Below are 26,459 nucleotides of genomic sequence, written 5' to 3'. Positions count from 1 at the left end.
ATTGCATGTGCACTATTCATTCCATGGGATGTGACATGAATGGGACAAAGCACTTTAAAGCTGCCTTCAGAAGTACAAAGTTCCAAAAATCATACAGTACAATTAACTGCTCTGTGTGTTTAAAAAGTGTATCACATCTGTGCAGTTGCTTTGGATGTCAAAGGGTTTTTATCTCTCAAGCGTATTTTCCTATTAAACATCAATGATTTCTGTATTTAATGCTTTTGCTAAGGTTCCTAAACAAAACCTGAAAGGACTGTCACCTTTGAAGTTTTCTCCTTACAAGGGTGAACTGGAGTTGTGGTTTGTTTTGGTTTGTTTAAAAGCTCAGAAATACCCATAAAGCACAAGAAAAATAATCTTGAACATAGTGAAGGTGATTGAATGAAGACCACAATTAAAAGTACAAAGTGCATTTATATTTTCCATTATTCTGTTGAAAGGAACTCAGTTCCAAGAGTCCTTTCTTATTAATATCAAAATTTTTTTCCCCCTGCAAAATTAAAATATCTCCCCAGGTAAACAATTAGTTTTGGCAGGAGTCTGTGGTTAAGCATAAGCATGATTTTACTAGAAGAAAGAGCATGCAAAAATCAAAGTATTTAAAAGTCCAAGCTCAGAGCAGTCAGTCCAACATATGTGATGGAATAGAGTAAGTAAATCTACTCTAGCTGAAAGTATGTGCTGAAGTCAGATTTATTTTTCTGGCAAAGTCCTAAATTGAAAAATCAAAGTTGATAATGAGAGTTCCTGGCAGCATCTTAATTATAAGTCAAGAACAGAATGTTCTTAGTCAATTGAAGTGCATTTTGCTGGCATGTGTGTCTCCTTCCTTCTCTTCTTCCCACTAGAGGGAAGCACAGAAATACAAGTGATGGACACACACAAAAGCTCGAATAGAGCAGCGCAGAATAGGGTAAAATACAATAGCTTCCCTATAGCCTGACAGAGGAGGTTCGTGTAGATCTCTCATTATTATGTTTAATCTGCCCTGCTGTGAGATGATTATAAAAGCTCAACTAGACTTTTTAAGCTATGTGTTAACCTTTCTTTATTGACCTGGTTATGAATTTTCATGGTGAGGAAAAATGAACACAACTGCTCAGGCTTACATTTCAGTATTTGCTTTTCAGATTAAAAAAGGGGAATCTTGAGAATGTGGTAAAATTGCATTCGGTCATTCCTATCCTGCTCTCAGTTTGTATGTGTGTAATTAGGCTGTTCTAATAACTTTAACCTAATTGCATAATTGGATGATAATTAGAGACCCTGATTACTTTGGTTTCCTATAGTTGGATAAATAGACTGCCTTTCTGAGGATAAAAGAAATTTATTTCCAGCAGTACTGTAAGCTTTTTCAGACTCACTCCACCCCTGCCTTTTAAAAATAATTGTAAGATTTAGTTTGCATTGCAAAGTAATCACTTACTACATTCTGTTGTGTGAACAGTAAAACAGGTTTTGAATTTCAGCAGTTCTGCTTTTTCTCCCACCCTGAAATGTGGGTGATGCATTTAAATCCCTTTGTTTGTTTTCTTTAAAAATACCTCCATGTTTGACACACAGGGACACAATGAGCAAACTGCACCTTAGCATCATTGCAGGCCTGGGCCTAATTGTTCAGTACAGGTTCAAGAGACATGAATGAACATTTTAGACAATGTTATTTTTGTTCTGTGAAAGGCATTGCCTCTGCTAGACTATCTTGAGCTTCTTAACAGACCAGTACACACAGCGGTGATGTACCTTATAATCAGCTGCAGTTCATTACCAGAGCTTCAGTCATCCTACAGAGTAGATCAGATGTGTATAAAGTGCCTTTATACTCTGTTCCATCCTGTCTGTGGGCCATCCCAATATATAAAATTCTCATCCCAATATGTAAATTCCTTTGCCTGCAGCTGAAATGCTGCCACCTTTTGGCATTGACAAAGAAATGGTTAACTATTCATTTTAAATCAGAAGGCAAATGTTTGTAAGAACAACATAAGTCCAGAATTAAATTTAGTTGGGGGACTGGAGCAAATTTCATAACTCTTTCCTGCCAAGACATAAATCAACTTATCTCTAAAATGGTTTACATAGCCAGGTTTTCTTCTTCATAAACCTAGAAGAGCATCCACGCTACTCCTCTTGGAATGATTTATGAGTTTTAAAATGCACAGAATCCTGGCATATGAGTAGAGGCATAAATGTGAGTTCCCACGTGTTTCCTCTGATTGAAGGGCACACAAACCAATTGTTCTGGTCCTTTTCTAGGAAGGAAATTGTTTTCTTTGCTCAACCTGCACAATTTACTAAGCTTCCCAAAGGTTGTTTTCTTCCTGGCTTGTGTGTGGCCACTCTGCATGCTGTCAGTGTACTCATACCCAGCTGTGGTTGTGGAGCTGACCTCAGAGAAAAGCGAGCTTTATGCCCAGTCCAACTAACCCATTTGCAATTAAACTCCACTAACTGTGCTCCAGCTTTTCAGCCTCTTCTTCCACACTTCTCATACTTCATTTTGTGCTTAAAAAAATAAAAATCTAAATAAAGCTGCTGTAGACCAAATAGTATACTTGAAATATAAGTGCCTTTTTCTTTTTTCCAAAGGGCAGAACCTTCCAGTTTTAAAGCAAAGCATGAAAATACTATGGTGTTTTTAATGGCCACAGTCAAGAATGGATTGGTTTCTTTTTTTTTAAACACCACTTTCCAAATGTATACTTACATAGCTATATAGTATATACATAAATATTAGGATAAGCAAAATGTCTGCTAACAGAATAGCTAGCTAAAACTGAGTTTAAAAAGCAATAACAGATGTAAAGAGATGATAATCTGCCTGTAAATCTCCTGGATAGCTTTCTGGCAGATAGGTCATAATAGTCAAGACTGCAGTTAATCATTACTTGAAATGGTTCAACTTCTTGTCTGCTTTAAAATTTGTATCTACTGGGGAGAAATTTGGTTTGAACCTCAGAAGATACTAGCAGTTCAGATAAGAATATTTCTGCATCTATTTAAATGTGATGTCTGCAAACCTACATCTTCTCCTGAGTATTTTCTACAAATTTGGGAAAGTAAATTCATTGCATTTCTGCTTTTTTGAACTACCAGTGTGAAATATGCAGAAAAACTTAAATCTGCTCCCAAAGAGAGCTTGGCCTTTACTTATTTTATAAAACTAAGAAAAAATTACAAGTTAACATTCAGTGGAATGTGCTGCTCAGTGATAATGCTAAGAAGACAAAGCATCAGGGATTTCCTGGAAAGAGTTGCAAGCTTAAACTGACTGAGGTTTGACATTTCTTTATGATTATTGCTTTAGCATGAATCTTGGTAGCGCTGAGAAAGCCTCTGTGAAACTGAAATCCCACACAGCAGTGGTGTCACTAAGAGAACACCAGAATGTGACAGGATTCCTTGCTTTGGAAGTGCCTATGTCAGTGAATCCCTTTTTTCTCTTTCTTTGTCCAGGGTGATGTTGGGCTCGCTATGGGCAAACTCTATGGAAATGACTTCAGCCAAACTACCATCTCTCGCTTTGAAGCCTTGAACCTCAGCTTTAAGAACATGTGCAAGTTAAAGCCACTTCTGGAAAAGTGGCTCAATGATGCAGGTGAATGAGTCTGTGTATTTCTTCACCAGCCTAGCAAAATCAGTAGGATCCTGAAAAGCTGCTTCGTTTGTGCCCTTATGGTTTTATGAAGCTACCAGCCTTTGTAGCTGCCCACGGGACAAATGAGGGTGTAGAAATAAGGGTCCATAGTTCCCTTTCCATGTGCCTATATGCATCCAAAATAATTCCAGTGTGAACTTTCAGAAGTGTGTGCTCTAAACAGCTGAACCATTGCATGGGATGAGGTACAATATATGTCATGGTTTTCCTCCTTTGTGTATGTTAATGCATATAACTTCTAATCCTCTTCTAGCTTTCTTTTTCAGATGTGTAGTAGAGAGAGGGTTGCATGATTTGTTGTTTCAGTAGGCAGAGCTTATTGCATCCATCTCCTTCCATACCCCTGTGTGCATTCCTTTTATCTCTCTCCAGTGATTCAGATAAATAATATTTTTCCCTGTAGGAAGAGCTTCTTGTGGGTTAGGTTTTGCTTTTTCCCTCCCATATTAGTTTTTTTTTCTGGGATACGATTTATTCACTATGCCAATGTTGGTAGTGTTTTTTTTTTTTTTTTTTTTTTTTTACTTCCCACAAGCAAAAGGAGCTTGTGTGGTGGTGCTAGGTGTTGGGAGAGAAAGTATTTGAGAGTGCTTTCAGCCAGTTTTTTCTTCCACGTATGCAATTGTGCATAGCATAAAACTGATGTATATATTAAGCAGGTGGCAGGGATGATGTGTGCCTTCCTGTTTTTACCAAAATGGAGAGAGCTTTATGCTGGCACCTACAGCATTCTCTGAAATTTCAAAAGTAATTGCATGGGGTGTTGAAAATTTGTCCTGCATTGAGAAAAGGAAGTGTCATTCTGTTTGCTGGCAGGAGTTATCACTAGGTGTTGTAGGTCTCTGATAAAAAACATAAATACCTCCACACTGAGTGCTCAAGTCCACAGGACAGTGATCTCCAAACCTTCCAGCAACATTGGATGAGTCCAGTGCTGCAAGGAGTGTCATAGGGGTTATTTTTCCTGCTAGCCTGAAGAAATACTTGTCTCTGTAAAGTTGAATGAGCAGTGTCGTGGTTCTTCACATCCTGCAAGCCATTGTCTTTGGCTCTGACTCAGTTCCATGAAAATCCTTGGAAGAAGGATTCAGGTGACTTTAGAAGCTTCTGTTTTAGGTAAAAGTAGGCAGGAGAAGCATACCTATGGCTCCAGAATTTATTGCCATGGAATTCAGCTGGTTCTCAGTGAAATTTTCTGTATGAGGAAGAGTTTCCACATATTTACAGGTGCCATTACTATTTAAAAAAATCTAGAAAATAGTTGCCCATTTGAGTCTGTCAGAATAATGGTGGGCATTGTGATCTTTGACACCTGCTTATCACCCACAAATCCCAGTGCAATGAAGGAACTCCAGCTGCAGCTAATAATTTTGTTTAAATTCCCTGCTGAAACTTGCCATTTGGTTAGATTGCTCTTCCTGCTGCAGAGTGGGGTTAAATGTTCTCTCTTTGCTCCTCTGTGAAGCCAGAAAGACAGGATTAGGGGTTAAGAGCCCTGGTGAAGTTAAGAAGGGGGAGCTGCTTGCTGTGTGGAGTGGTTGGTAGCCCTGAGTGTCTGCTAAGGTGTCCAGAGAGAAGAGACTGAACACTGTGGAACCGATTATGAACTTCTCTTCCTTGAGTGTTTTGTAGAGTGGGTAAAAGAAATTTCAGGCTCCTCAGACTTTTTCATAACTGCTGTGACTTTCAGCTATGACTCATGGATATCAAGTACTCCTTTTTCCTTTAGACTGGGGCTTGCAGTGAGTCAGTGGGGAGTAGAATGAGATATGGGAGACAAACTCTGTATAGGCATTATAAAAGGGATGCTGTGGTAGCATACAGGAGCAGAGGGCATCCTCTGGGCTTACTTGTAGCTTTTTAGTTTCAGGTATACGTTGTAATTTGTAAATACAATGATTAATGCATGTGATCTTCATAAACCTCTATGTATTTGGAATCGATACAGAACAGGTCTTAACATACCTTGCACAGGTGAAGAACACTTGCATTAGACTGTGCTGCATTCAAATGAAATCTCCTGATTTGTATTACTTTCTTCTTTTTCAGAAAACCTCTCATCTGATTCAACTCTCTCCAGCCCAAGTGCCCTGAATTCTCCAGGGCAAGGGATCGAAGGCTTGAACCGTAGGAGGAAGAAACGCACCAGCATAGAGACCAACATACGTGTGGCCTTAGAGAAGAGTTTCCTGGAGGTCAGTGCTCTGCTCAGCCTATGAAAAAATGGAGAAACTTCACTTAACAATTATATGTCTCAGAGTGAACCCATTACTGCGCTGTTTAGGAAATTGCTAGTACTAAACAAGGGGAATACAAAAGCCATGCCAAGAGACATGTGTCAACAAGGGGAATACAAAAGCCATGCCAAGAAACATGCATCAACATCTGTGCAGTTTAAAAACAAACACAAACCCCCTCAGAAAAACTCACTCGTTCTTGCACTTCACTGATTGTGATTTTGCATTTCAGTTTACTCAGACATAGATTTAAACACTACCCTTCATGAGGATGGATAAATGAGGCAGTAGTCTAAGCACACATAATTTGAGGTTTTTAGAAGGAAGGCAAAAGCATCTATTGTGGTTTGTCTCTACGGTATCACTGGCCAGATTCTGGATCTAAATCACCAATTTAGATTTCTGCCTACTGGGGAAGAAGCTATGATGCAAAACTTCAGGAGGTAATTTCAGAGCTTTTCAAATATTATTTTCTTTTGTCAGAACCAAAAGCCTACCTCGGATGAGATCGCCATGATAGCTGACCAGCTAAACATGGAGAAGGAGGTGATCCGCGTTTGGTTCTGTAACCGGCGCCAGAAGGAGAAAAGGATCAACCCACCCAGCAGTGGTGGAACCAGCAGCTCGCCCATCAAAGCAATTTTCCCTTGTCCAACCTCACTGGTAAGAGTCTAAGAGTCAAGAACTGTGTTGACAAAGATCACAGGTGCAGGTAGTTCTGCCGTGCTCACTGTGGAAGCTACACATGCTGCACCTTCTTTGTACAGCAGACTTGTTCTCACTTATTTATGTTTTACTGGCATTTTGTGTTCCACCTGGATCCTGTCTAAGAGAGATAATGCTTACAAATCAGGCACTAGTCAGCCCTTCAGTGAGGGTGTTTTATTTACTCAGCTCACGAACAAATATTCTGACTACCAAATTTGCACTTGGGGTTATTGCTTTGAATTTTCTTCAGATAATGCCTCCAGTTTATATCTGGACTTTCCTTCTTTTACCCAAAAATTTTTTTTATAAAATAATAGTAATTTTTTTAAGTGCTTATTAGCATTCCCCACCACCTCTTATTTTAGCAGTTCTGGTCAGTAAATGAGCAACAGTAAACAGGCTGCCCAGAGAGGCTGTGGAGTCTCCCTCACTGGAGATACTCAAGAACCATCTGGATTCAATTCTCTGCCATGTGCTCTAGGACTGACCCTGCAGGGAGGTTGGACCCAAGGACCCACTGGTTTCCCTTCCAGTCTTACCCATCCTTTGATTCTGTATCATTTGGAGACTTAGGTCACACAAATCCAATGATACCATTGTTGTTACTTCTAGTCAGAAATGATTTATATAAAAGAAAGGCATGGAACAGAAGAACAGTTTAGCTAATAATCGTGTAATTAATTTCCCACACTTGTATTTACCTCAGGTAAACACAAACTTCATGAAAATAAGAGTAACAAAACACATGCATCAAGGTTCCTTCAGCACCTTTGCTACCAATGTCCATGGAGGTCTGTTTTCATAAATAGAAACAGTAGCTATTAGATTTCATAGTAGCTATGCTAATAGGAATGTGGTGGAATTTATGTAGCCTGTAGCTGTCCTTTTGTAGTATTTATTCCACCCTCATCACCGTAGTAGCTAATATCTTCCAGTACTTCATTAAACCATTAATTTTGGTGACGTGTTATTCTCTCCCCTCATCCTTGTCTCAGGGTGTGTGCATGCAACCTTTTGTTTCAGGGGAAGGGCTGTGTTAAGTGTACTTTGTCTTTTTTATTATTATTGTTGTTTTGATTTGGGGTTTTTTTTGCCCAGTTGCAAAGCAAGGTTGCATGCCTTGCTACCAAAGGAGAATATAGTGAGATTTATGATAGTGTGTTTTAGTAACTGTGCAAGTTCCCTCAGACTGCAACTTAAAGGAGCTTTCCTAGGAAATTTTCCTGTTTCTATAATCTGACATTGTATGTAAGAAATTGAGGTGTTAACCACAGTCTCCCTTTCATCAGTGAAGTTTCACTAGTGTTTTCACTCATTCTAAGCTTCTTAAGACTGTGCTGTTACTCAAATGGATGTTCCAGCCCTGCTGCCACCAGCCTTCACTGACTGTGTGCTTTGTTGATTCCTTGTGTCAGCTCTGGAGATTGTGTCCATAGGATGCTTGGACTTTAGTAGTTTGACTGCAAATTAGCCATGTGAGGAACAATGATGAATTTTCAGTATGGTTAGATAACCAGTGTGACTTGCAGCCTGGCTGCACGAGGGCAAGGGCTCTGCAGCAGGATTGGAGGGGAAGGCTCCTTTTGGGGGCAGTCTCCTCTTGCATTGGCTGGAGTCACTCACTGTAACCACGGGGGTGAGCTGTATTAATTCCAGGTCATTCCCTGCCCTGAAATAGGGATGGTGACCTTGGCCTTAACTGCTTGCTGGACAGATGACAGATGTGGTGGCTGGGCTGCATTAGTGGGAGGTGTACTGTGCATCCAGCTCCTCTTAATTTCATACACTATTTGAGATGGGCAGTAAGCTTTCAGATCTGTCCCAGTTGCCCCAGTCTTGTTTAAAATGCGTGAAGCATTTGACTCCCTCTAAGAGGCAGGAGAGATATTTCTCTGATAATAGACTTAAGGTAAGAGAGTGGAAAGGAGGAATGTTTAGCCTATATCCTTGGCTGTGTTCTCTTGGGCAATTCTAAAGGATTCATTTCTCTTATTGATGTATAACAGCCTTCAAATATTACTGTTGGACATCATTTCTTGTCCATGAAAAGTCCTTTCCTTATATTTCATTTTTCCTCATAAGCTAGTTTCTCCAGCCTTAAATCTTTGGTGTTTATCTGTAATGTCTTCAGTTTATTGTAGTTTTCTTGTAATAAGCCATCCACAATTGAAAACTCCGTTTGTATGTTTTTAAATTCAGAGATCCTTCCTCTGGCATAAGGAAGCTTATCAAAGTAAAGTTTATAGTTTGGTTGAATAAAAGTGAAATGTTATTCTGCTTCTCCATATAAACACATTAATCTAAATACCTTTGTTAATGCTGGGGCAATTACATAATTTTATCAGAAAAAGAGATTTGGAGCTGAAAAGATGTTTAAACAAGAAAAAGAAAAGTAGAAATAATATATTTTGTAACTCTGTCTGTAAGAGTGTCTCTATTAAAACAAGCTGCTGTCTTTGTGAGGTGGCAGAGAGGGCTAACTTGCAGTCTTGAGACAATATGGATGGGGTGTATCTCCTTTCAAATACTGAATTATTAGGAATAAAGATATTGCTGGTAATTAGAGAAGATGTATGATTGTTTCATTGAATGATAAAGTAACCAAATTACAAAAAAAAATAGTTTATATGCAGTGTTTTTCGCTGATAACTTCCTCAGCTGAGGGTGGAAAGAATGCAGTCCAGGTCTAGTGTGTAACTCTGTCTTTGAGCAGCTGAGCAGTTTTATTCGTTTTTGACCTCCAGGTGGCAACCACGCCAAGCCTTGTGACTAGCAGTGCAGCTACAACCCTGACTGTCAACCCCGTGCTCCCTCTGGCCAGTCCTGCTGTCACCAGTCTGTCAGTCACAGGTAAGGGCTGATCTCTGCTGCCACCACATCAACCCCTACCGTTTGTCCCTTTTGAATTCTTAAGAGTCATTCGCTATTGGTCACTGGTATCCCAGGACATTCCTGTCATCCTTCCTTGCTGCTGCACTAAGAAGCTTCAGTTTTTGTGACCACTGAGTTGACTTTTCCAGGAATAAAATCACAGGTGGGGCTGAAACAAAATATACTGTATTTCATTGCTGGCTTCTGGAGCTCCTCAGCCCCCGCATTGGGAAGCATAATTTCATTTTTTCATTTGAACTCTTGGTGTTTCTCAGTACTACAGAAATGTGTGCTTGTGCCCCTTTCAGCCTGACATGCAGCTGAGATCAGGTGGGCAGGGGTTTCTGTTGTCTGGTATCCGTGTTTTGTACTGATCTGACCAGAACCATTCTTCCAGGCACAACAGAAACCACCTCCAACAACACGGCAACAGTGATTTCAACAGCACCTCCATCTTCTTCAGCAGTGACATCACCCTCCCCGAGCCCTTCCCCTTCTGCCTCAGCCTCCACTTCAGAGGCCTCCAGTGCCAGTGAGACCAGCACAACACAGACAACCTCCACCCCCTTGTCCTCCCCTCTCGGGACCAGCCAGGTGATGGTAACGGCATCAGGGTTGCAAACGGCGGCAGCGGCCGCGTTACAAGGAGCTGCACAGTTGCCTGCAAATGCAAGTCTTGCTGCCATGGCTGCTGCAGCAGGACTAAACCCAGGCTTGATGGCATCCTCGCAGTTTGCAGCTGGGTAAGGATCCATTTTGCACACCCTTTTAGGTGAGGTGACGAAGAGTGAAGGAAAATTCTTGGGATAAATTGCTTTTATGTATCGCTGTCATTTATCTCAGATTCTGAAGGTTTACTCATAGATGGCAATGGACATTCCCATTATAGTACACAAATACCGTGTTCATTTTAAAGGTGAAAAAGCTGTGTTGCAGTGATGTTGTTTGATAAATCATTCATCCCACTGCAGAGCTTGATTTAAAAACTGCAACTTACCACTGAACCATAGAATCTGTCCTATTAATTGTAAAAAATTCTCAAAAATGCAAAATGATGTATTGTTGAATATATAGTTTTAGAAATGTTGCTCAGACAGTAGTTTCTTTAATTCCTTTTGATTTACATATTTCTTATCTGCATTTGGGAGACGATGATAGTTTTCTAACAGTTTTCCCAAAATACTTTACAAGAATATTTTACACCAACAATCAATGCAAGTCATGTATTTACAGTGCTTGTACTGCAGGCATGTCATGAACCCCTCATGGAGTTAAAAGTAAAATAATCTAAAAATAGCCCTTGATCTCTGGTTTTTCCTCACTCCTTGCCCTTCCCCTGTTTTTAAAAATATGATGGTGTACTTTTAACAGTGACAACCTTTTTTTAAAAGTAACACTCATTCTCTTTCTCACTTCTTCCATGATCTTGCTGCAGAGGTGCCTTACTCAGTCTCAATCCAGGGACATTAGGTGGTGCTCTCAGCCCGGCCCTGATGAGCAACAGTACACTGGCAACTATTCAAGGTCAGTAGTGTTCCTTTTAATGCATCTCCATCACACAACTTCAGTTTATGTGCTCTGGTTTAGTCTACCAGAGAGCACTGACTCCTCAGCACTGGGCATAAATTGTGTAGGAGTAAAGGCTTTACAAAATTAAATGTGCAAATACATTTTGTGGGTCACAGAGATAGGAGCAGGTACAACTTCAGATAGGGAATCAGAGCTGTGTATGATTTAAAGGAGGCATTTAAGATACTGAATATAATCTGGAATTTATTTAGTTGTCCTTGCCTCATTGGCCTGTATCTTTAGCAGGTTAGAGATTTGCTTTTTATAGCTCTTCTGTAGTCTGCTTGAGCAGACTTGCACCATTCTGAGGTCTCTTGGAAGGGCAGTTCTGAGCTAGTCTTGATCCTGAATTCATGTCTTCATATGTATTAGAAAAGAAACATCCTGCCTCCTAAAATCTTTACATAGAACTAGAAATACATAAATCCACATTCAGAAGAGTAGATATTTATTTGTTTGGAAGTAGCACAAAGCCAGAAGTTACCAATGGCTTCAGCAAGAGTTGTTCATAGTTTGCCACCCGTAAAAACTGGGTGGTACAAGTGTCTGAAGAGCTAGGTAAAACCTGTGTGTTCAAATATCCTCTAAACTAGCTGAACAAATCTTGTTTCTAGGTTGCAAGAAAGAACCATTTCATAAAGTGTCACAGATAAATTTAGGAGATCATAATCTAAGGCAGACTGAACACTGTAGACCCGTGAGAGTAAGTTGTAACAGTGGTTGGTTATATGTCAACATTTAAAATGTTACGCTCAAGGTTACATGACCTTCTCCATCTTGTGATGGCTGTCATTTCACGTGAGCCCTCATCTCTACCCTGCCCAGTGCAAGTTGCCTGGATGCACAGGCTCTCTGTGGCAGAAAACACAGACCAGTATTGTGCTAAAAGAGCTGAAGAAAGGCACAGTGGAATTAGTTTAGCAGCAAATGAAAGATGCGTTTTAGTATCTGCAAGATCTTGTCCGATGGTTATTTGGAAAAAAAACCCAAACAAGCGATTTAGAGAGCACACCTATCAGAGAAAGGCAAATGCAGAGACCCCTTGCTTTTAGGCACATTTTGCATTGTTGCTTACTGCTAATGTTATCTCCTCCCTGCTCAACTTTCCCTATTTTTAGCTCTTGCATCCGGTGGCTCTCTTCCAATAACATCACTGGATGCAACTGGAAACTTGGTGTTTGCCAATGCTGGAGGTACCCCTAACATCGTCACTGCCCCTCTGTTCCTGAACCCTCAGAACCTTTCTCTGCTCACCAGCAACCCAGTTAGCTTGGTCTCTGCAGCTGCAGCCTCCGCAGGGGCCTCTGGACCAGTCGCCAGCCTTCACGCCACCTCCACCTCAGCCGAGTCCATCCAGAACTCTCTCCTCACAGTGGCCTCTGCCAGCGGGGCCACATCCACCACCACTACTGCCTCCAAGGCACAGTGAGCCGGGCTGGGCTCTGCTCCAGCAGCCTGGGTCACTGTGCGCTGGGATCGGCTGCCAGCCCGGTCGATGGACTGAAAATGCCATGGGCATCCTCTCACCGTGTTGCTGGGGACAAGAGAGAGAGAAGGAAAAATATTTAAAAAAACAAAACAAAAAAAAACCCAAAAAAAAAGTAGGAAAAAAAACAAAAGCAAAACAGGAAGGATTTAAAGCTGGGACAGACATTTGCCTAATTTTATAATAAACACTGTCTTTTCAGGATCGCTTCATGGATCGGAGAACTTTCTAACCAAAAATGTAAAAAAAAAAAAAAAAAAAAAAAAAACCACAAAAATTCTAAAAACCACAAAAACACAAAAAAAGTGAAAGGACTACTTATCATTTCCAGCAGTCACAATGACAAGTTAAGGTGGGTTATCAGTTCAAACATAGGAAGGGGATTTCCTGGTTTTTTTGGTCTAAATATCTTTCTTTTTTAATTATCATTTTATAGGTCTGTTGTACAGGCCATTATGTCATACAAGGTGTTTATAATCGTATCAATCATGTTGGGGGTTCCTTTCTTAACTGGTACAATTTAGGCAGGCCTGTATTACTGGTGTATCTCTATTATTATTATTATGATTATTATTATTATTATTTTTATATATATAGTTTGGACGCGTTTGTCTTTTGCTCCTGGATTATTTTCAGCGAGCTCCCACACCATGGGGGGAGGGTGGGGGGGTGGAGAGGAAGAATGGAGCACAAATAGACTTTCTAACCTAATCTTCTGGAAATGTTCTAAACAGTTTCCTCATCCTTGAATTTGTCTAATGCCTACTTGTAGGGGTCAGAAGAATTTATGTTATTTGTGCAGGAAGCTCAGTGCAGCAGCAGAGATCATTGTGTGCAAACTTCCAGGCTGGTCTCTGCTTTGTTAGCAGAGGTAGGAATTTGCTCCAAACTGCTATTCTTCTCCTCTCAAATATTCAGACAAAACAGCCAAATTCTGCTCTTAGCTTCGTGTGCTTGGTTCCTTTTACTTCAGAGAGCGGGATGTGACCTCCCGAGTGTGGATTGTGTGACAATACTGATGGCTCTTCTGTTCCATAGATTTCGTTTTGCTGTGCAAAAGCACACACAAATATTTAAAAAACATCATGACCCAGGCTAATTGGCAGCATGTAAAGCAGCATCTAGAGTCTTAGATACCCTCTAGGTGAGTTGGTACCGGATTTCAGAAGGTCACATTCTCCCCATTCATAGCAATATTCCTTTTCTGATGCTTCCAACACTATTTAGAAGAGCTTCCTAGTAAAACAAAAAGTGCTTCTGGCTGCAGAAGACAGGAGCCAGGACTGTGGGAACAGAAGGTGCCATTGTTAATGCCAACACAACGGAGCCACTCTGGGGGCTTTGCACACCCGGGCTGATCTTGTGTGGTATCTGAGCTGCAGGGCCGTTCGCGGGGTGAGCGCGGCAATCGGCGCCTCTGGCCAGCACCCGGGGCTGGCCTGGCACTGCAACTCACTTTTTAAGGGTGATTCTGATCTGTGGAGCAAAGGATATTTTTGTGGATGAGGAAGGAGTAATGAACTGTACAGAAGTTAGGTCTGTATATTCTTAACTACACAATCCAGTATCTGAACCAAAAAAGAGAAAAGATATTTTAAAGAGAGAAGACTGGATCACTGCAATGCAGTTCACGTTAAACTTTCCATTCCTGATGGATTTAAAGGTTTCTGCCATGTGTATAAAACTAAATTACTTTTAGCTAGTGAGGGTATTAGAAGAGTTCCTTTCCCACCCATCCCCTTTTCTTTTGTCACCAGAGTGTCCTAAAATAATGAGCTGATGCGGCTATGTTCGTTTTGTTGATGATTCAGGGGGATCCTGGAGCTTCTCATCCAAGATCCAGAAGGCAGCAACTTTAAGCTCTACACATGCTTTGGTCTGTGGCCTGAGCATGTGGGAGTTGTGTTTGCACTCGAGTGGCAGAACCCCTTATCTCTCCCCCCACCACCATGGTTTTGCTCTGTTCATCTCTAACTCTCCACCTTCCTGTTTTACTGATATTTAAACCAATTACCCCTAAAACTTCAAAACTAGTGAACTGCAAGCAGGGAAACTAACAAATGTCCGTCCACCGTTTCTTATGTGTTTTTGATTTTTTTATGTTTTATTTTTTTAAAACTAAGCTTGAACCAAAGTCAATTTCTAGCAAGCTGCTGTACTAATGGACTAGTTTGTGTAAGTGCAGTTCAGATGCAGAGAGGCGATAGATGCTACTGACAATTTCTTTTTCATTTGTCTTTTGTTTTTATTAATTTTATATAAAAGTTGCTGCTTGTTTTTAATCTTTTTTTTTTTTTGGTTGGTAATTTGTGTTATCCTTGGGGCAGACTCTTAACTTGATTTTAATTTGTTTTCTTTTATTTGATGTGTAAATAGAATGGCAATGTCAGAGGATTGTTATCCAAGAGGTCCCACCTTTATTCCCCCCAGTATGGATGAATCTCTGTATTTTTGATATGTCTCTACGTCTTCAGGCTGTGCAGGAGACTTTTAGGGCTGTGAATAATACTGCAAAAGTGGCAATGGCCCACAGTAAAAGCTTCAGAGCAGCAACAGGTACAGCTGAGTGAGCTTCAGGGAGGTAGGGAAAAAGTAGAAGAGAAGATGCTGGTACCCACTGTGCTGGTCTGGAGGCCACAGCACAGTCTATAGTTTCTACCAAAGGAATGCAAGTCCTTGGACTTGTTTTGAGTGAAGTAAGAGGATGGGGAAAACCGCAGCTGTAGCGTTTGTTCCTGACTCTGAAAGTCCCTGCTTACTTTCACACCTGTGCAAAAGTACAATTTATCAGGAAGCTTTTTTTGTTAGAGGGGGAGACCACCGGGCTCGTGTCCAATGGATCCCCTCCTCCCAAGGGTTTTGTGGTGGGGTGGGGGGTGTGGTCCTTGCAGATATCTAGGAAACACAAAGAAAGGTGGGCCTTAAATCAGTGGAAAATCCTCTCTCCACAGTTCCAGGAGACTGTGCCATTAGCTGTCTGAATGAGTTTTCATGTCCCATTCTTGCTGGTTTGTGGTTGGGAGAGGGTCTTGTTGAGTACATATCTGGAACACTAATGCAGCTTGGATGGTTTATTTATTATAAAAATCTGCTTTTTTTCCTGACTACCTTTGCATTGGTCACATGGCTTTGGTGTGAGCACCTTATACCCCTTTCTTTACCCTCCTCTTCTCTACCCCATCACCCCATCTGGGGCCCAGATTCCAGGGAATTTCTTAGCAAGTTTTTTTCTGAGAGAAGCTGGAAACTCAGAGTAGCCACATATCCAGAAAAGCTTGGTTTTGTTTGCAGAAACTGACATAATACCCGAACAGCACATATCCTATGGCATCCATTGCCAGTGTGCTCTGATTCATTGTCCCCTAAAACATCCCTGTGGCACCCCCCTAAAACTGGCTGTTGTTCCTGGAGCCTACCTTTCATCCCTGTTGGTGTTTTTCCTCATTGATGCTGGCTACCTCCAGTGTTTAGGTGAAAGACAGAAATCAGACTGGCAGCAGGTGTATATCTGCCAAGTTAGAGTGCATGTGCTCCTTCAGAGAAAGAAAAGAATACGAGATCATGTACCAGAATTTAGCAGAAGTTTCTTTTTTAAATCATTGTTGTGCTGGCAGCAGAAATTGATGCATCTGAAAACAATAACAATTGTGTACAGACCCAGTAAATATGATCACAGGAAGTTTGGTGGTGTGTTGGAAAAGGATAATAGCATCTCTTTTTCAGACTTCCATGTCTCTGTATTTAAAGGTGAGGGGGTTGCTTTTCATAGTTGCAAGCATGTCACAGTACCCAGGCAAGAAAAGATAAGGTGAAAAGCTCTCCCTGCAGACAGGGATAGTTCAAAAAGCAAGAGATTTCCAGGAAAACAAATGCAGATATGCCCGGAAGGTCAAAAACAATTTAGAGAATGGCTTCAGGAGTTGGTCTTGTAGCTTGGTGATGACATTTTTTTCTGATCTTAAGAAAAACATGTTTTGCTTTAGCACACTTGGTCTCCTTAGAACCCACTCTCCACAGTCACCGTGGAAGGATTCACGAACAGCCCAAAGAAAGTACACACAGATGTGGCTGCTTACAATTGTTACATCTGCTTAGATTTCCTACAGAGCATTAATTTTGTTTCTGAGTTGCTGTACAACACCTGTTAGTTGAAGTATGTTTTTATCAATCACTCTGAGGTGGTGTGGATGTGACATCTCCTAGAACTGTGACCTAATGTTCCAGTGCCACCTCTGTAAGCCTCACACGGGGTGCTTTGACACATTTCTGCAGTTGAGTTAGTGAAGGACACATGAGAGTTAATTCCTTAACTCTCTGCACATTCCTGCAAAGCAGCGTTCCTTAAAGTGGGAATTCCCTCTTTTTTTGTTGTTGTTGCAAATGGAGCAGCACAGCCATTACAGCTGGAGCCATACCACAGATACTAAACCAAAGGAACATCTAATTTACCTTAAATATTAATTAATATTTTCTTAGATAAAGAAATATATAAAGATACAAAATATCTTAAAGAGACAGGTGGCTTCTCATGATCATTAGAGTGTTTTAGGGCAGATAAAATAATGCATGGTCCAAACTTTCAATGATACTTGGTTTTAAACTGGAAGTTTAAAATGTAGATGTTTTTATTGCCACATTAACTTTACAAAGAGTCACTATTCCCTTTTCCTGTTCTGCCTGAAATGGATAAATGCTGTTTCTCCATACCCTGTAGCCCAGCAGGGCCTGTCTGTCCCTGTTGGATGTTGCCTAGGGTGGAGTATTACCAAAGGAATAAGCTGGCCTGCTGCTCCCCACTGCATTTATGGTTGTCAGTTCTCACACAGCCGACTCAAATCCCTTTTTATTTTTGCAAGCATGACATCTGCCCTCTCCCTCCCAAAGTACTAAAGCAATATAGAATTCAAGATACCTACCTTGCACAAGTTCTGCCGTTCTCACTCATTAAATTTCTTGTTGCTGCTTTTGAGTTTCTCTCTTCTTTCCAGAGGGGAGTCCCCTAAAATATTTTAAAGATATTTGACAGGAAAGATTTTGTCAAAAAGCTGTTGGTTCACAATTCACAGTTTCTTACGATGCTCATATCTTTGTCTCCACATTGTGAGTGGTACCTGGTTCCCTCTGTGTCAGTGCAAGGAGTTTCAGTGCTTTTGGAACGATGAAAAGCAATTCCTCTATTTGCATATCTTCACACATGGACACAGTAATGCACAAAAAAACCCCTTGATTTTTTTCAACTTATCTATCTGCATTTGATCTGTCTGCCACTTCTTCCAGGATACTCCAAGTGGGGACATGCTCTGAATTTTTACCCCTGTTGGGATGCTGTTAGGCGGGCGTTAGGGAGATTGCACTGAAATGACAAATAGTTTAACTGTGGGAGAAAAGACATCTTTTACTCACGTAGACAAATAAGGTCAGCATGTAGAACGTATCAGGTACTTCTTTTCTGACCAAATTCCTGAACATGAAGCAGCTACTGAGCTTTGTCTCAGGGCTCCTTTTAGGTCCATCAGTGATGCCCTGCTAAGAACCGTCCATAACTGGAATAATCTGGGCCCCCTTTCTCCCTCCCTGTCTCCGTCCCTCTGCCTCTTTCCCTCCTTGCTCCTTCCCCCTCTTCCCTCAGCGAAAGGTAGCACCATACAGCTCTGAGAACAATACTTGTGGGTAGCAGCTGGCTTCTGGCACCTTCATAAAATACCTCAGCATAGCTTAGCATTGTCGCAGAACTGGTTTTAAACTGAAAAAATCAGAAGAGAAAAGCAAACTTTATAAATAGTGGAGATAATTCTAGCTGTAGAGTTTAGTTGAACTGATGGTTTATTATGATTGATAAACATGATTATGCTGTATGTATTTGAGATCCTGTTTATAGGTTACAACTTTATAGGGTTGGGTGGGGGTGGGTGGATGTTGGGGGCAGAGAAGGGGGTTTGACTGTGTTAGAAGGAAAATGTTTGCTCATAAATTTTTTTCCTTGTATCTGTCTTGCCAAAGGAAACATTTTGTCGCTCCTGGGTTTGGGATTGTTGTTTGGTTGGTTTATCTGTGGTCTAATCTGCAGCACAGCACGTGGTGACATGCAGGTTACTGATGGGGTTGCTGTTCAGGGTCCTTTCGAGTGTGCGCACACTTCTCTCCGTCTCGGCCTTTCCTTGCCCCTCGCTGGGATCTGAAGATGAGGCAACAAATATCAAGGAGGCTTGGGGGAGAGATGGCTGTACTGGGCTGGGATCGACCTCGGGGCTGGAAATCCGTTTCGGTTGTGTTGAGTTGCTCCAGAGCTGAACTGGGTCCGCTGTGTTTAACTCCAGGGAGGGACAAGAATGGTTGTCGCATCTTAATCTATCTGGGAGAGCAAAAGTGAAACAGGTTCCTTTTATCCCCCTTGTCTTGTTACTGAATGTAGGGCTTGTAGTGCTTGATAATAGGTGGAAAACTTTTTAAACACTTCCTTTTCTAATAGCAATGCTAATCCTGTCTAGACCAAAAACTATGAAAGAAAAAACCAAACTGAGAGAGGTGAAAGCTAACCTACTCCTAACACCTGGCTGGTCTGCCTGAAAGGGTTGAAATACTGTGAGACGGTTGTGGGAGAGGAGCTTTGAGGTGTTGTTGGCGAGGGACCAGGTCGTTCTCCTGGCCGATGTCTCGGTGGTGCGGTGGCAGTAGCAGAAGAGCGAGTGGTTCTTGCCTTGGGAGGGTGTTGCAGCCAGCTCCGTGTGGGCTCCAAGGCTCCCTGCCCGTTTCCCCTGAGGCTGCTGGAGCGGGGGAAGAGGGCAGGGTGTGCGTGGGTGGGTGTGTGTGCGAGTGCGTGTGAGCGCCAGCCGCGCCGGCTGCGCGCGGGGAGTGAGAGCTGGGTTTCTAAAGGAGCTCGACTCCACTGGGGAGGGAGAATTCCCAGTGGCCTCGTAGGGAACCAAAGGCACTGATAAGTTGTCAGCTCTGCTGTTCTCAGAGCGGGTAAGAGGAAAAGCTGGGTGGGGGTTTTTTGAGCTTTGGGTCGGTGTCCCTTCCTCTAAGGACCTCATCTCTTGCGGGTACTCCCACCTTTTCTGCATGGAGTTGCATCGGCTCTGTGAAGACAAACGGTGTCTGGGGTTTGCCCAGTGCTGCAGGTCTTAGGCTGATGTTGGGATACAGTCAGGGAAAACTGTTTCTTTCCTTCAAATGTGGAAGCAGTGTAGTCCAAGGTCAGAGTCTGTTCAACAGCTTTTGCAGATGGTCTTTCTCTTAAGGGAGGGACCTTGAAGACTCCTTTCTTTGCTCCCCAAAGTAGCCTTGTACATGTTCATGTATCGTGCTATTGGGCTGAGCTGTTTTATCAGTGAACTTGGTGAGCTCTTGTGAAGAAAGGGAGGGAGGAAGGGGGAGAGCGGGTTGTCCAGCTACTCTTCCTCCGGACACCAATCGGGTTGCAGAACTTCACTGAAAGCTTTACTAATAGAATTGTTGTTCTGACATTATGTAAAAGTGGTATTAATATTGTGTGACTTTTCAAAGAGCTAGTTAGATTTATAGATAGGTAATAGGGATATTGAAGAAATGACTTCTCAAAGAAAAGAGCACTTGGAACAAAAGAAGTGGAAAACAAGGTGTGCTTTATGGAAAACAAATCTGAGGAAGGAAATGAAACAGCTTGTGGGAGGCGAGGGAAGATGATACCTTTGGCGTTCCTTAGTGCTGCTGAGGCTCAGCCCCAGAACTGGAACATACCCCCTCTGCCTTATTTCATCTCTCTACCAAATAGGACATTGTCAAGTAGCTCAGACCAAAATGCTGATCTGTCTTTAAACTGTGCCGGTCTGCTGGGGAATATTCTCTGGCAGAGCTTTACATAATACCGTAAGTTACTTAATTTATCACGTTAGCTTCCCCTTCCCTCCCAAAATTGTCTTATCTGTTGTAGGCCCCACTTCAGGATTCACACTGCCTTTAGGGAATTCTGTGGCAGCAGCTACGGAAGCCCTTTTCCCTGAATGTCATAACTTCGTGTGCGTTCCAAGCCGGCACGTTGCGGTGCTATAAAACCCTGAGATATTTAACAGTAGGAATCCTAAGACCTTGGGGGAATGGCATGCCAAGGGGCAACTAGTCGAGATCGCACAACCCCCTTGAGAAATGATTTAGGAACAAGAGCACCCGTGACAGTGTCCCGAGAACAAGGCAGTTAAGACAAAACCTTTAGTTCTTCCCCCATTCACTCTCCATGTGTCGGCCTCTGTGACCCCGGTGCTCCCTGCGCCCGAGCGAGTCCGAGGGGAAAACGCAAAGAGAAAGACTTGGAGCTCAGGGCTGCTCCCGGCGAGTTCCCAGGGAGCGGGGCCGCGCCTCCCCGCAGCGCGGGGAAGGGAAGGCAGCGCTGCGGCTCGGGCAGGGCTGGAGCAGCTCCGGCCCCGAGTGCCCCCCGTGCGCCCCCCGAGTGCCGGCGCTCCGTGCGCAGGGCCCGGGCAGGAGCTCCTGCGTCCCCGCCAGTGCCGTTGTTCCATTTCCTTCCTCTGTGGTAGTATCTAAGGCTAGGTGTGAGTAGGTGTGGGGTGTTTATCCGCCACAGGTACAGGAGCTGTCGTATACCTCATTTCTAACTCGTAACTGAGTAACTTGCTTTAACTTTCTCCAAACCCCACAGAGTTGCCAAGTCTGCCCTCCCTCCTTTGATTAACACTGAACTCTGGCCTATAGCACCCCGTGACCTGCAACCTGGGGAGTGACCCCCTAACGCCTCTGAATGTCGCTGCTTAAAAGCTACTGCAAAGTGAGGGCAAATTGCAATCTTATCTTATTTCCTTTGGTTACAAGGGGTCCTCTTGATATTAGTCTGTGAATATCCACCCCCTCCCCTCCACTCTCCATGGAAAAGGGCCACCCACGCTGCCTTTTCCCACCCCAGAGCCACGCTGAGCTCCAGGGCCAGGAGGCGCTCTCAGCCCAGTGCTGCATACATGCTACTCACTTTTTAACATGACCAAAAAAAAAAAAAAAAAAAAGAAAAAAATAGAAACCTCCAAATACTTAATTTTCTTCTTTATTATTTGACAATCCTGTATCCCTTCCCCACTCCCCAACCTGGCCAGAAGCTGCATCCTTAACCCGGTCCATCTTTATTTGAATGTAGTTCCCCTACCCCCATGGGAAAGAGAAGCTTTGTCAGGTCACGGTGGCTGCTATAAGTCGGGAGGGGGCGGTTTCTTTGTTTTGTTTTGTTCTTTTAAAATTTCCAGCCAAAACCAAAGATTTCCTAATGATTGTATAAACTCAAAACAAACAAACAAACCAAAGACAAAGGGCGTCTTCAGCACCAAGCCCACCTGTGAGGCCGGCCTGGCCTGGGCTGGCCGGGCGAGGTTCGGCCCTGGGCTCCAGAACGCCCCGGGCAGCAGCTCCCGGCCCCAGGGTGAGATCTGGGGCACAGGCGCTGGGAAGGGAGGCCGGGGCTTCGCAGGTGGGTTGAGGAGCTGAAGACTTGGGTGCAGGATTGGCTGCTCTGCTGGGTGCTTTAACCCTCTGGGGGCTGGGTGATGTTGATTAATACACGCTGAGGTGCACTTCTGAGCTTCCCCCCCTTCACTGCTTGGAAGAGGCTGTCCTGTTGTGAGAAATCCCTGAAAGAAGAAGAAGCAGCTTTTCATTTCTCCTCTAGTTCCTTTTTTCTAGATTTCTTTTATTTTTGCAGCACCACTGTGCAACTATGCATTGTATTTCTCAACCTTTTATGCTAGGTAGATGCCTGTGACTTTTTAACTTTTGGGGGGGGATTGCAAATGGAGGAACTTTTTACATGGATCTTTTTAATCTCAGTTGATTGGGGGGTGTTTGGTTCTAGGGTCAGACAAGCTCTATCCCAAAGCAAAATCCAAATGTTAATATTATTAGCCTGATGCAGATACCAAAGATAATTTCTTTCCTGCAGAACCTTAGACTTGTGTATTAAGTACGATTACCCAGCACTTGCATTAGTCTAACCTCAGTAATTCCAAAGCTTAGATGTATATTTTGGTATATTTCTGGGATATTAAAAAATTGTCGTTTAAATTCTTGTTTGTTTCAGTGTAATGCTCTTAAAGTCATAGCATGGAGATAACTGAACTTGTCCTATTCTTAGTAGTTTGAAATAATAGTATTTTTGTATGTTTTGGGTGTGTCTATGTATGTATTAACATAACGGTTTTCACTGCCTAGGTGTTCATAAATAATAATAAAAGAAAAACCAACTACAAAGGGTTTTTAAACTGTACATAATATTCCGTGAGGAATTTCCACCAGACCGCCAATTTGGATTGCATTTTCACTGACGGCCGCTCCCAACTGGGATTCTTTCTTTCTTTTTAAAGAGACAGCATGTTCTTTTGGTTTCCCCACTGACCTGAGCTTCTTTCTCAGTGCAAAGGGGGTTTCACTGTTTTTAAGGGGTGGGCCAAAGAGGAATTAGCTTAAATTTTGTTTTAAAAACGTATTTACAGTGTTAGTTTGAAAACTACCCCTTTGTATGAAGAATTGGGAGTGGAAAACCAAGCCCTTTCTTCTAAATCTGATCATAATTTTCAAAGAAATGAGGATTTGTGAATGTCTGTAGTGTCTGGGCAGTCCCTTTTTGCTTTTTTTTCTAAATAAGACAAGTTTTTGGTCCTAATGGTTTCACTGCTCTGTGCAACTGCCTGCTTACACTGGCTGGGAGGTTTTTTTTTCCCTTGGCCTTCCTCATACACTGCATTTATACACTTGAGGTCAGCAGAACACTTGAAATCAAGGGCCATTGCGGGAGTACCCTACCCAAACGCAACCCAAGCTTTTCTGGAGACTGAAATGTGAGAGTCCCACACATTTCAAAACCTTGCTGATCACACTAAGGGTGAGGAGGAAGGCGAAATGCTGTCTCTTTAAAGATGTCCTTTATTATTATTATATTATTATTATTATTATTTTCCCAGTGGTTGCCTACAGATAGCTGTAGGCATTGAGAGATTGTGTAGATTACAGTAAATCAGAATGAAAGGGTAGATTTTGTGTAGATGCATTTGTCTGCTGTAATTTTTTATATATATTAAACTTACTGTAATTGTACAGTTCATTTCTGTTGTAAACATCATTAAACCATTTTCCAAGTGTTTTAACATGTATGCGCTTGTTTGTAGTTTTTAAATGTGTCAGGGGAGGCTGATTCCCCTTTCCCTATGCATCAGACCGGGCCAGAAGATTGATCTGGTGCCCTTTGTCTTGTCAAACTGCAGGAGAGCCCGGGTTTTATGCACTCTGCTTGAAGCTTTTGTTCTAATTCTGTATTTATCAGCTCCTCTCCCCAAAGCAGAAACAGCTTCAGTCGCTTCCTGAAGGCAAAGAGGAGACTCAGCTCAACCCTACGGTGAGTGGCCCCAAAACCAGCATTGGATGCTTTTTGAAATCAAGGTATCCATTGATACATAAAGAGCATAAGGGTGGTTCCCCCCCGCCCAAAGAATTTCATTCCTATTGTTTGGTGGTTGGTATTTCACGCTGCCAAAGCTTGTGACTTCTACGTCTTGCAGATACAGTTATGGTGATTTAAAAAGAGGAAGCTGTTTTCAGCACTCTTTGTTCTTGCATCGAGTGCTTTGCAGCATAGCTTTACTGTAATTTTCAGCTCAGCTGTCTCAGTCATCACCCAGTTCTCTCAATTTTTCTTGTCACTGCAGAGAACAGTAAAGGATCTAGGACTGGTTTTTTTTGCGAGAAGCATTCATTACTCTGTCTCAGTTTACTTTTCTTTTGCTTTAATTTATTGCAAATATTCTTTAAAAGCTACAAGCACCTACTGCAGGTACAGTTTTACTGCTTAAAGGAGTAAAACTGCCTTGAAACTTGCATAGCACCCATTTCAGCAAGTTTTTCTGCTGCAAACCCACCCAGTCCCTGGAAAGAAGACATAACCTCATTTGGCCAGCACCCAGAGCAGCAGCTCTTGTTCCCACAGCCTTGCTTTAGCTCTCCTTCTTCTGTGAGGACTGGTGAGATGACTTGGTCAGCTCCTGAGTCGAGGTGAAACACTCCTGATGTTGCTGGGCTGGATTTGGCCATGCTGAATTCCTCCAGGCTTCCCTGTGCAGCCTTGCGAGGCACAAGCAGAACTGAGGCTGCAGCAGCAGGAGGTGAGTGTCCCTTTGGATGTGTGTAGGAGCTCCTGTTGAATCCTGTCCTCCTCAGCTTCCCTGGGAGACGGTGCTGCCTTGTGCAGGGTGGTGCAGACAGGCTGAATGCCTCAGGTAAGGAGCTCGTGCCATTCCCACTGCTGCTCCCTACACACACGTGGGACTGTGGCACTGTTTTATTAATTCATCAAAAACACATGACATTATTGAGCTGGTACCTCCTTGGAATGATACCTGCACCTTTTAGAGGCAGCCTCATGAGAGACTGGGTAGGAAACTGCATTTATGTTGGCTTTTGTACAGTTTGTTGTCTGGAAGTGATAAGAGGGGAACCCATCTCCTTGTTTTCTTTGTTTTTCTGCCTTCAGAGAAGTCTCTCACTCAGCTTACCTGGCTCATATTTATGGATGAGTGGCAGTGCCATTGCTTGATCTTTTTTTGGATATTGGTGCTCATTTTCTTCCTGCTGGAAGGTTGGCATTCAGCCTCTCTGCTTCACTACTGTAACATCCTGTCACTCTTTATAATTAAAGAAAAAAAGTTGCCCTCCACTGAAGCAGTTTTTTAAAGGCAAATTTAAAGCAAAAAGGGTGGAATAGTCTTAAGATAAATACTACAAGAAGTAAATACAGTAAATACTGTACATCTTTGCAAATTGTTTAAATGCAATAAAGCCGTAATTCCATGTCTTAATACTCTGGAAGACAAAGAAGACCTATGGAAATAGCTGTGTTTGTTAGAAGGTGTGGTCTGGTCTTCACAACACAAACCGGACCAAAGAAAAAAATCAGCCTAATACCCACTATAATTGGAAACAACTTTACAGATATGTACATTCTAATAGCAGAAGCAGTTGCTTAATTCAGGAGGAGAAAGAGAAGGAAAAGGCCAGGTCCAGATTCTGTGCACCAACCCGAGGCGGTTCTTGCACACAGAAAACACACAGTGCTTGTGTCGGATGAAAAAGGCTTTCCCCCCTCTCCTCCCCAAGGCAGGTGGGCATCTCTCACTGTTGCCCATCCCCTCTGAGGCTCCCACTTAGCGAGGGGGCAAAGGCTGCATTTGGAGAGCATCATAAGTGTCCTTGGTTGCTGCACTGAGCCCCTGGAAAAGAGAAAACCAGAAAAACAGGTGAGGGATGAGTGTGAGTGCTTACTTCCTCCTGGCTGACTGGCAGCAGCAGGATGGCAGGGGCTCAGTCAGGAGCAGGAGTCTGATTTTTTTTCCCCCTACAGAGGTTTTTACTCCTGAGTGATTCTTTAGTCTTTGTGTGGTGCAAATAGCTATTACTTACCTGAAGGCAAGGTACATTCTGAATAATGGTTATGAAAATATGACTACAGCAAACCATCCTAACTGGTTCTGCAGATCTTTGGAGTACTACATTTTAGTTGTGTATTATTAAGAGCTAACTGATGCTAGAATGAGCATCCATAATTAAATGAACAGACATCAAATCATGAACTTTGTTCTCTGGACTTCTATTTGGAAGGGAAATCTGGTGCAGCTCTGGGTAAGTTGGCAGTGGGACCTGAGGTGGTTTTGAATCCTGGGAAGCATCCCCTGAGAGCCCTTCCAGTGGTGCCCAGTCCTTTCCCTGACAGCCTGCTTGGGTAAGGCAGCTGTGCCCTGTGTTGAGGATCCCAGAGCAGGGGTAGCTGAGGCATCCAAGAGTGAGGAGTTAGTGAGACACCTGGTGCCTGCTTGGGAAACTTCCAGCTGCCTTTCACTTCTCTGTGCCTCCCCAACAGTGCCATTGGATATCCAACCACAGGTGAGGGGAGCAGCTGTGGGAGGTGGTG

General features: G+C 42.7%; 2 protein-coding genes across 9 annotated transcripts in view; one reads left to right on the top strand and one right to left on the bottom strand.

Moving 5' to 3' along the window:
- The window catches only part of POU2F1 (POU class 2 homeobox 1), a 112,872-nt gene extending 89,222 nt beyond the window's left edge, over positions 1-23,650 (top strand). For all 8 annotated transcript variants that reach the window (XM_059872144.1, XM_059872136.1, XM_059872125.1 and 5 more), the window contains 7 exons: positions 3,460-3,601; positions 5,711-5,856; positions 6,382-6,561; positions 9,351-9,456; positions 9,875-10,220; positions 10,913-11,001; positions 12,165-23,650. In XM_059872144.1, the coding sequence (XP_059728127.1) occupies positions 3,460-3,601; positions 5,711-5,856; positions 6,382-6,561; positions 9,351-9,456; positions 9,875-10,220; positions 10,913-11,001; positions 12,165-12,475 (1,320 nt within the window). In that variant the 3' untranslated portion in view covers positions 12,476-23,650. The remainder of the gene's footprint in view (positions 1-3,459; positions 3,602-5,710; positions 5,857-6,381; positions 6,562-9,350; positions 9,457-9,874; positions 10,221-10,912; positions 11,002-12,164) is intronic.
- Positions 23,651-24,265: 615 nt separating this feature from the next.
- CD247 (CD247 molecule) overlaps positions 24,266-26,459 on the bottom strand; it is a 47,172-nt gene continuing 44,978 nt past the window's right edge. The window contains 1 exon segment of the mRNA XM_059872181.1: positions 24,266-25,761. Coding sequence (XP_059728164.1) covers positions 25,696-25,761 — 66 coding nt within the window. The 3' untranslated portion in view covers positions 24,266-25,695.

The sequence above is a fragment of the Haemorhous mexicanus genome, chromosome 2 (genome assembly GCF_027477595.1).
Source record: "Haemorhous mexicanus isolate bHaeMex1 chromosome 2, bHaeMex1.pri, whole genome shotgun sequence".
Lineage (NCBI taxonomy): Eukaryota > Metazoa > Chordata > Aves > Passeriformes > Fringillidae > Haemorhous > Haemorhous mexicanus.
The sequence above is the reverse complement of the archived record's forward strand: the minus strand, read 5'-3'. Positions and strand labels throughout refer to the sequence as shown.